At 42.0% G+C, this 10,697-nt stretch overlaps 1 protein-coding gene across 1 annotated transcript in view; it reads left to right on the forward strand.

The window, feature by feature from the left end:
• LOC104951859 (uncharacterized) overlaps positions 1–10,697 on the forward strand; it is a 29,693-nt gene that overhangs the window by 9,132 nt on the left and 9,864 nt on the right. The window contains exon 6 of the mRNA XM_010778596.1: positions 1,235–1,286. Coding sequence (XP_010776898.1) covers positions 1,235–1,286 — 52 coding nt within the window. The remainder of the gene's footprint in view (positions 1–1,234; positions 1,287–10,697) is intronic.

Here is a 10,697-nt window from a genome sequence, read left to right on the forward strand (position 1 = left end):
CCTCTCTAACACACCACGCAAACACTCCCCGGGCGCTCAACCAAGCCCTTCAAAAAGAACGTTACTGACTTCATAAAATTTGAGAACACTTCACTGGTCGCGCCTACAATTTCTCCCACGGGGTCATTCCCCCTACCTTCCATCCACCCGGAATCTGCTCTCGCCGCACAGGCCCTTCTCACTTCGCCATTCGCTCCTCCACCACACCCACACCACCACACCACACACACCACCACCACCACCCACACACCACACACACCACCACCACACCACACCACACACCACACACACCACACACACACACACCACACACACCAACACCACCACACACACACACACCACCACCACACCACACCACCACACACCACACACAACCACACCACCACACAACACACCACACACAACACACACACACACACCACACACACAACACCACAGCAGAGTAACCAAAGCATAACCTCCTCAATGTCCTGCTGCACGCCATGTACTCTCTATCTCCAACGCTGTGGGTCGGTGGTGGAGCTCAGCGGACTGGTCTCCCCTGGGCAAGTAATGAATCATTCCAGTCGGGTTCTTAGTATTAAGCATATTCCCACGAATGAAGAACACCTCATTCACCACAGTCCGGGCAGTTCCTCTTCACAGCTCATCCCCACATTTTAACGGAAACTACTGCCACCCATGGATTCACCATTCACTCCCCACCTTTGAAACCCTGCCACCCACAACATCACCGCACCGCAATATCCAAAACACCTGAGAGTCCACAGGACCACCCACGGGGACACACACACATCGCACTCCCCAACAAACATTCACATCGCACGCAACCAGCACATCGCAGCACAGGGGAGGGGCACAGCACACACCACGCAACTCACCTGTCATACTCCAAATGTAACGGACACACAAAACTTACAAAAAGCAAAATCAATCCACTTATCGTTCCGACTTGATTAACGTGATTACACCCACCACCTCACATCCAACAGCCTTTTAAAAGTCAAATCAGCAATCTTTCAGGCCCATCCCACCGGCATAAGCGATGGCTTATGCACACACACTCCCCCCACGTCGTAAGCCCACAGTAATACTGGGCTGGAGCCGCCGGCACTAATTTAAAAGCGGCGGCTCTTTAATTTTGTGAGCGCGCTCAGCAGTTACTCGTGGGTTACGAGAGGCACAGATGAGCTCTGCTCCCACCTCAGACATTGGTGTTCCCCCACCACTACAGAACTGGCTGGAAAGCGGGCCTAAGCGCATGGCCTGTGTCACCAGTCTTCACTGTAGGTCCCAATGCTAATGGTTTTGGGTAGATCCCCTTTATTAAATTTATCTCGCCATCCATAGTCTCTAAATTAGTTATTTAACGTATATACTGATATTTACTCGCTGGTCTCATCGTCTCATTATATAACGGCAATGACAAAAAGCAGCAGGAGAGGCAGCCATAACCTCTGCCGCACTGAAGGGGGCGCACGTGAGCCCACAGGTTCTTGTTGCTACTGTTATTCTACGCAGAGACGGTAGACACAAACAACAAACTAGACTTTTGAAACTACAGGAAGATAAGGAGGACTTTTACAAAAAACGAATAGAGATTGTTGTCCAGAAGGAGAGCACGGACTTAATCTTCAAGTCAAGGTAAGACCAAAATTGTAATACAAATGGGATCTTACTAAGAAAGAACAATCCAATATTTAGATTTTGGGTATCCTTTTGTTGAACGGTCTGTTTAAAATGAATCGAAGCATCAGACTAAAAAAGCTTTTGAAAATAACCGAATATTTTGATTAAGGTGAAAATATAATATTTGTAAATCTGACTCTAAAAGAGTCAGTGCCTCACCAGCCATGAAGCTCACCGCACGTCACTGATGAGCACACACCCACACACAAAATGAGCAACACTTTTACAAATGTACCCCCACCACAGTTCGCCACGGGAGTGTGATGTATATATTTATCGTCACGGAGAAACACTGCACCAAGCGTAGAGGCAGTGAAGCTAAATTACTTCAAACAGTGCTGCTCTCACACTGCTGACCGCAACTCTAACCACACATATACTCCACATGTTCTCGCTACTTCTTTCCCCCCCCACAGAGTAGATTTGCAGACCTAGGGCTGCATTAAGCAATATTCCACAACTAGAGTGCAGGAAGTTAGCTAACCCTAAACAACTGAAGTTATTTTCAGTTTTTACAGATTGTCAATGTTTGCACTGCATTGCTACAACAAAAGACTATTTTCGCCAAAATCTTTCCCTCATAAAACCTCACAGTTATACACACGCAAACTTCCCACAGCCCAAGTCAATGAAATCAAATATCTGTCAAGTTTGTTTGACCCTCGACTGAGGTCATACCAACAAAACAAAAACAAAATCACAAATGTTGCTATAATGAGTAATAAGTGTTGTTTCTCAAAGCTATGAAAGCACTATCATCATTCGGGTTTCACATTTTTGGGGAGCCATATTTAGAGCCAGAGACAAAATAAATAACTCATTACGCACTAACTCTTGGGACAATATAACTTGAACTTATTGTTGAAATCGGTGAAGTGCCCCTTTATAATTACAGGCAGTCAGTTGATTTAGTATTTAAGTCACAATATATGTGAGAGTTCACCACAGTGAGTACATCTCTATTAAAGTGCCTTTAAGCTAACCAAATAACCGTTTGCCTGTAAAGGTAATGTCTTAAAAGGCCCGTGGTTCATTGCTGTTTTCATTTAAATGTTGCCTTGAGCTTTACTTCAAGCAATCCCTTCCTTCATGAACCATTTGGATCATGTTTGCCTGCCATGCTGCTTAAACTCCCAGCAGAGAGCTACATGGAAACAGGCAGGGTGGCATCTACAGTCTGCGAGCTTTGTTGTAATTTAACAATGCTCGTCAGAAGGCCCATTCCACTCAGCAAGTAACCGTTATGCGTCTGTGAGACATTTATCTCATTGCCTGCTCACTCATGTGATCATTACATTACATTGCATTTAGCTGACGCTTTTATCCAAAGTGACTTACAGTAAGTGCGTTCGACCAACAAAATACAAACTTGAAGAAAACAGAATCATATAAGTACATCAGGTTCCATAGAGCCAAAACATTTTAAGTGCTACTCAACTGGCTTTAGATAAGCCAGTCCTTTGATGGTATATAAGTGCTTTGTTCGTATGTAAGTGCTTAGTTAGTATATGAGTGCTTAGTTAGTTAGTATATAAGTGCTTTTTTTTTTTATCAGTGAATACAATCTCATTATGATTAGTTAGAAAAATAAAGCTGTATTAGGTTACAGGTGAAACGTGTCCAAAACTAGACTTCTTTTATCTTGAACTGGTGTTTAGAAGGTACACATTGACTGAATCGATCTAATGAGAAGAATAATACGTTATGTACAGTCAGCCGAAGTCCAGAGGCCTTTTCTTTATTAAATATGATAGATTTAACACAGCATGACCTGAACGTTTAAATGGCACCTATCTCAGTATAAAGAGTGCCTACAGACTTTAGTATACAGAGGGCAAAGTAGCAATATATTGGTGAACTGTTGTATGTAAGATGGAAATGAATTAAACAAATGAAAACAATTACCTCAATAGTTGTACAAGAGTTCTACATTATAAAATAACTGCCCAAAATGTAACTTCTTGTCCATAGGAAAATCAATTAAAGTAAACGTATTTTCTTCCATTCCAAGTAAGGACATAATTGTACATTTATGCTTCAAGTCATGTGGCATTCCTACCTCATGATGCATATGCGTCATGCTGTTGAAGTTGAATTTGAAGGAGGTCACAGAGAGTGTTCCACAAAGCAAGGCACTGTGAAAGATGGAAAGAACAAAGAGTTACTTCTGATTTGATTTTCTTAACAACGTGGTCCGCAGTTGGAGCTGCAGCAGTGGTTCATGGAGGAAACTGAGGTACTTGAAAACCATTAGTGGCTGATTGGAGCTATTTGCTGGAAAAACCTAACACTCAATCTTTAAGTAATTCGGAACAATGTGAACATACAGACATGAAACACAAGAGTTTAGATTCAGTAGAACTGTGCTGATAACAAATGCATTTAGAAATAATAGACCAAAAAGATGCTCCGTATGAGTCCACTCCAGAATGGGCCGGGGTATCGTCAAGTAAACCAGGGATTTCGTTGCACTTTCAAGGGTACGTTGCATACTAGGATTCAGCATGAATGGTTCATCAATGGTTGCTATTCCCAAGATGTTGATTTTTTTCCGAAGGGGTTAGGCGGAGTGTCAGAATTTAAAACCCCCTAGGGCCAAATACTTTAAAGGCAATAATATTTGATGATGTCTGTCAATCAGCCTTTATTGGTTCTTCTACCCCCAAACATCAATATATGCAACTTTAACTGTGTGATAAACTGTCCATAACCAGACTTTTATCCTTCTCTGTGGCGAGAGGGTAAAATATAAAAAGCTGAGGTGAAAGACTGTGGACAGAAATGAACCATGATACAGGCTGTTAAACAACATTTTCTGTGTACATCTATCGATTCCTCTGGACACATCGTCTGTGATGTTCCCGTCAAAGTATTTTCCAGGACTCTGCTCACCAAACTTCCTTTCTTCAGCTCTTTAAGATCATATTTGCCTATGCTAACCGAAATGTTTGCAATAACAGCTTTCAGTTGCAAAGCAAACTTCAACACCCTGCTGTTCCTGCCAAGAGAACTGATTCAAAGGTCGACTTATCTGGAAACTCAATGCTAGCTGGCGTGTACAAAAACTATAGAAGTCGTCTTTTTTCCGCCAAGAAAAAAATTGAAACCTTTATTCTGTGAACAAGTTTGCAGCGACAGATAATGCAGACTAATGCTCCCGGCTTTTGATTGAGGGATTGCCAGCCTGTGAGTGGGATATCAGATGGAGTTTCAAACTGAATCCTGTGAGCAGCACAGAGATACGCTGGTTTTGAAACATAGATCCCATGACATGTTAATACATCAAGTAACGTTTGGTACATCTGGCTTTTGATGTGGAGCTGATCGGCCTTTTTTGTCACTAATCACAGCAATCCACTTAAAAAAAACAAAGGTCCCAAAAAGTTCCACTGTCGTTCTTTTCTCTTATTTTTGGCTTGATCAAATAATTTCCATATTATGTTTTTTTTCTAACAATGCCCATGGGCTCCATTAAAACACAGCCACTAAAGTGCGAGTGGAGGATTAGAATATAATCTCCGACTCCTTGCAACTTCTGTGCAGTGCTATCATTTCCAGCCGCACAGGAAAGGGCTTTTTTTTTTACTGTTGGTGGCGGGCCAAATCCATTGTGTTTCCATTTTTCAACCTCTCCTGCTGCCCTTATCCAATTCAGAGCTTATGATTGTAATACTAAAACAGAGCGACTTGTCAAACCAGAAACAGCAATGATGAATGCACCGCTGCTCTGCGTGCCTGTTTGTTTTGGGGGAGGGGGGCAGAATTGAATTTTATGCTTAGTTGTTAAGGTGCATTTTCTTGACCGCGGCTGCTCTGCTGTACTCCAGCAGGCAGCATTGATTAAATGGAATAGTTCTGTTATCTGGATAAAAAGGGGAGAAACCTGAGGGCGATAGTGGGCAAGGGAAAATAATGAGTTCTTTCATCTTGGCAGTGAGGGCCTCTGCGTCTTGCAGACTTCCCAGGGAGATGTACACAGCTTAAGGAAACATTTAATTAGAAAATGTCAAACTTGTGTCTGAGCGCTATGTGTGCAGAATAATAACATTTATGATGTGAATATGACAGCACATTTCCTTTCAGCCGCTTTCACAATTCAAAGACATGCAATCAAGTGATTCTGAAGAGGGAGAGAAAAGAATTAGCCGCCTACGTTACTGCCACCGCTCTGAAGAAGAAGAGGAGGAGGCGGGGGGTACATGGCACTGGATTTTTAAATGCATTGCATATTGTTTCAGACAATATGTAGTGTAGGGCTGCTCAATTAATCCTATTTTAATCGCGATTACGATGATGGCTTGCAACGATTACGAAAACAATGTAATCGAAATAAAACGATTATTTTTTTAGGGTAATCCACTTTTAAAAACATACTGTTCACATTTTTTTTCTCCAATAAATGGATGTTTTCAAAGTCAATGAATAATCGCATTTTATTTAGTCATGTTTTGTTGGCAATTATTGTACATTTGGTTTTGCGTACCATGAGCGGGACAAATAAAAATCAAATGAAATATAATAATCGCAATTACAATTATTGACCCAAATAATCGAGATTATGATTTTTGCCATAATCGAGCAGCCCTAATATAGTGATAGTCCTGCACCAAAATTGTCCACGTCCCAATGTGTGTGGGTGAGACAGGTATGGTGTGGAAGTTGCCAAAAGTAAAGAAAAAAAAGTTAGAAGCTTTTAAGTCACAATGAGTCATGGGGATGATTGTTGACGAGCTGTGGACTAAAACTTCAGAAAAATGTCTTTACCTGACATTCATCAACTCGCATGTCTTTGAAACAAAAGGATACAGGGGTGATCAAATCTATAAACACAGAGAGACAAGGACTCTCCTTTGAAACGCAAAAGCTTGTCAAAGTTGATTTTGTAAAGTTGTGCGAGTCCCTCTGCCCCCAAGCATATGGTGATGCTTGTATACAAGACCCTCCTTTGCATCATATTGCAAAAACAACACGAGATGTAGGACCAAAAATGACTCCAATGTAGCATACTGTAATAAGCAGGCTTTACTATCCATATCCTGCAAATAAAATGTATTGTTCAGTGGCTCCTGTAGAGAGAGTTCTAAAATAGAGAGGTCAAGTTGCACTACTAAAAAGATTTCAGTAGATGTGAAGTTCACAAGAGTCGTGACGTTTGTCTAGTCTTGAGTAAAGTGCGTTATTATTAGAAAGGCTTGTTTCCCCTCTCCTGGCCTTTCAGTGTGGTAATTGTATTTGCCTTTCAGATCCATTAGGGCTTTAAAATGGCCGCACAGGTAAATGCTGCTTCCTTCATCTGCCTGGTTAATCCCTACTAAAACACACATAGATCACAATTAATGGGAGTCGCCTCTGATCTTTCCGAATCCCTTTTCATCCACTTAGGAGCATGTCCCTCTCAGAAACACTATTTCATTTAGCCGCGCTTAATGTAGTCTCCAAGAGTTACAGTAAAGGTCTTCGAGGAACCTTTAGGGGGTTATTATAGGTCTACCACGAGGGAACTTCAGATATTTCCTTTACTTAATTCATCAACGTCCTACAACATGTGGATTGATTAAAAGAAACAGAATGAATTTAGCACTTTACCAAGTTTAAAGGCAAGCAAGACAAGAAAGTTCAGGAAAACCTTTAAAAAGGAAAAACAGTGCACAATGTGAACAGGGTAATGATTTTCTCGACCCAAAGCCTTTTATCTACTGGATGGAAGAAGTAAGTAGCCTGTCCAGGAAATATGCCCAAATCAACAAAAACTGCAAGCCGGCAGGCAAGACGCTCCGCTTCTGAAACGCTTCTGAAACGCTCCTGAAACGCCCCCGGTAGGGTATGACGCCGGAGGAGGCCGGACCAAAACCGCTGCGCAGACGGACCTGGTGGAAACGAGGGGTTACACTAGTACCGGCCTCAATACTTTAAGTTTACTGAATGAAGTAGGTTTAGTATGTTTGACCTAAATGAAATTAACTAGCGGTCTCAAATGTGAAGATTGGCTTTTTTGACTAATTTTAAGAAATGTTTAATGACGGCAAATATTTTGATGATTTGTTTTTTGGGCACTTTAACTAATGAGAGGGTTATTATTTACTTTTTTAACATGTTAAAGAGAAAATAATTTGCCAAATAAACTAAATATTCATCAGATTAGTTTAAAAATAACTGCTCGTTACAACCTTACTTAAAATGACGCGGGTTGCCAAATCAACAATGTGATGAATTTCAAACTAAAACGCAAGTGTGAAGACGTTAAACAGGTGATCATTTCTTTTGAATATCTATTTCATATTGCCGTAAGAAAGATGCTTCAAAATGCTAGCCAATTTGATTATCAGACTAAGATTAACAACAACAGGTGCCTTTTTTTCTATTTGCATCTTTGAAGACCTCCCGATGAACCTCCGTTTTGTAAAGTGTGATGTTGCCAGACACAGCCTGCTCCACCGCCTCTAAAACCAAGTTAAACACGGAGACAGTGTGAGGTTATTTATTGCCTCCATAAAAGCCGGTGAGTGCGAAGGAGAAGAAGGGTGGAAGATGGAGGACAGGGTGAGAGAGCCAGCAGCTGCAGCCTCGCTCTCTGAGAGGCTGTAGTTTGTTATCGGAAGAGGATCGAGCATCACACAAATCAAAGCAGGAAACCTCGCCAACACGCGGCACAAAACACACAGTCACATGAAAGTGAAGAGTAAAAGGTGGTCGTCTAAAAGGTTTTACTTCCAGATAAGCACGCCTAATCACACAGACGTACACCTACAGAGAGCCATAATGCACATTCACATAAAGCATCAGTGTGTGATTTTTACTGGACTAACCATTTCACACTTTCTCATTATGCCTCATCCACGAGCACAGGAATACACAGTCATGTAACGGCACAGGCAAACAAGCCACAACAGATAACCACAAAACAACACACTTGTGCATGTAGACAGACAAGCGGCCTCTTTCATACAAACAATTTCCCACTCTGCCTTAGCCAATTTTGTGGGAATAAAAAAAAGTCCCTGTTCAGCGGCTGATAGTGAGTTCATGGTGACTTCCATCAGCCTGGAGATGAGGAAGTTCAGCTGAAGTTATTGGATTAGTCCCTCTTCTCTTTGTAGTGTTGTATCCTTAACTTATAGGCCACACTGCCTCATGGATCAGACTCTCTATAAAGGGCATGACATGCAGGTTAGTAGACTGTATACTTGTTTCTTCCTGAAAGCTACATTTTCAAATCTGGCATCAGGACAAACGTTTTGTCCCCTTACCATGAGGGGGGTGGCAGGGAACATGACACATTCTAACAAGGGTTACATTTAGAACAGCATTCACACTTTGAAATGAATAAGGAGGCTGTCACTTTTCACAATGACATCACTGTGTTGGCACGGGCAACCATTGCATGTAATATAAGAAGGGGACTTTGGAATATGTTCATTATTTTCAATTAAAATGGTTCACCCAGTGCAAAAGGCTAAACACTTCTCTTGCTTTTGCGTTCTGCTGTTTTGAATGGTTTATGTTAATCAATCAATCAATGTTTATTTATATAGCCCAATATCTGAAATGTTACATTTTTCTCAGTGGACTTCACAGTTTGTACAGAATATCAGTATGACAATACGACACCCTCTGTCCTTAGACCCTCACATCGTACAAGGAAAAACTTCCGGAGAAAAAACTTGCAATAGATGCCGTGTGTAAATCGAAGAGATAATACATTTTACAGCGTAGGTAGACCAAATGTTTGGAAATGCATGTGTCTATAATAAGAAGATGAATCCACGGGGATGTCAACAATCCTGTGGAAGCCATCAGGGATGCAGCATGACGAGACCCAGGCAGGACCGCAGAGACAGGTTCAGCCACGACTCGAAGTCCAGGACTCAAATCCAGAACTCAGGATAGAGGATCCAGGACACAGGACCGCAGCAACAGGATCAGCCACGACTCAGGATCCCGGCGTAGATATAGACACCAAAAAGAAGTTTGGGGGAAGCTGGGTTTTTCGGAACATGAGAGTACACAGGTACAGACAGACAGAAGGAAGAAGTAAGGTGTCCCCCGACAGTCTAAGCCTATAGCAGCCTATAAGCCTATAGCAGCTAAACTAACGTGTCTACTAGAGATGTTAAGATTCACCGATTCGCATCGGTGCACCGGCATAAACGTTCAAGATGCGAGTGCACCGGTTGAAAGAGTGCACATCGGCTACAGTTTGGGTTGAACCGGGTTGAACTCGCGATGCATCGATTGCGTAGCGTCTTTGTATCGGTAAAACGATTCATTCATATAAAATCCCCTCATCTTGTCAACGCTCAGCAGAGACGATCTTTGATATTTGCTTCGCCACTACGGAGAACGAGAGTCTCAGTTATAAACACACACGGAAGTTGAGGAGAAAGAAAAACACAGCGCACCGAAAAATACCTACAAATCAAACGTTTGGCAACACTTCGGATTGTTCAAGAAAGACGGTGTAATAGTCATTTATGCTATATAGTTGACCGCAATAAGGTATCCGTAGACCTTTGTATGAGGTATCTTTATTACTTAACAGGTCTACAGCCATGATACATAGATCCGTCCTAGATGCGGACTTGCATACACACAGTATCACTCCGCAGCCGCACCCCATCAGTAACGTCCTGATGGTATATGTGCCCGGCACTATTACTACAGACGGTCAACTTGAAAAATCACTCGCAAATTGTTAACGATGCCCAGCCGCTTTAAAGTACACAAGTAGTACGAGGAACTTAGCGACGCACATAAAGAGGCGACGTGGGGTCTGCGGCTGAAAAGAGAAACCTGAAAGTGAGACATATGAGTTAAAGCACTCAGTGAGGTGTTCTGTCAGACAGAGGTGTTTAGCTTACAGCAGCCTGTGACGGCCAATAATAATTTAAATGTTTTCCTTACTGTAAGCAGTTATGAAATAACTGTTTGTGAAAGGTTATTTGTTTTCTTTATTGTTCAGATAGAAACCACTGCTTTCTGCTCACCTGGTGAGTTAGCCTCTGAGTGTT

Source organism: Notothenia coriiceps, unplaced genomic scaffold (assembly GCF_000735185.1).
Source record: "Notothenia coriiceps isolate Sejong01 unplaced genomic scaffold, NC01 NC01_scaffold00000339, whole genome shotgun sequence".
NCBI classification, from domain to species: domain Eukaryota; kingdom Metazoa; phylum Chordata; class Actinopteri; order Perciformes; family Nototheniidae; genus Notothenia; species Notothenia coriiceps.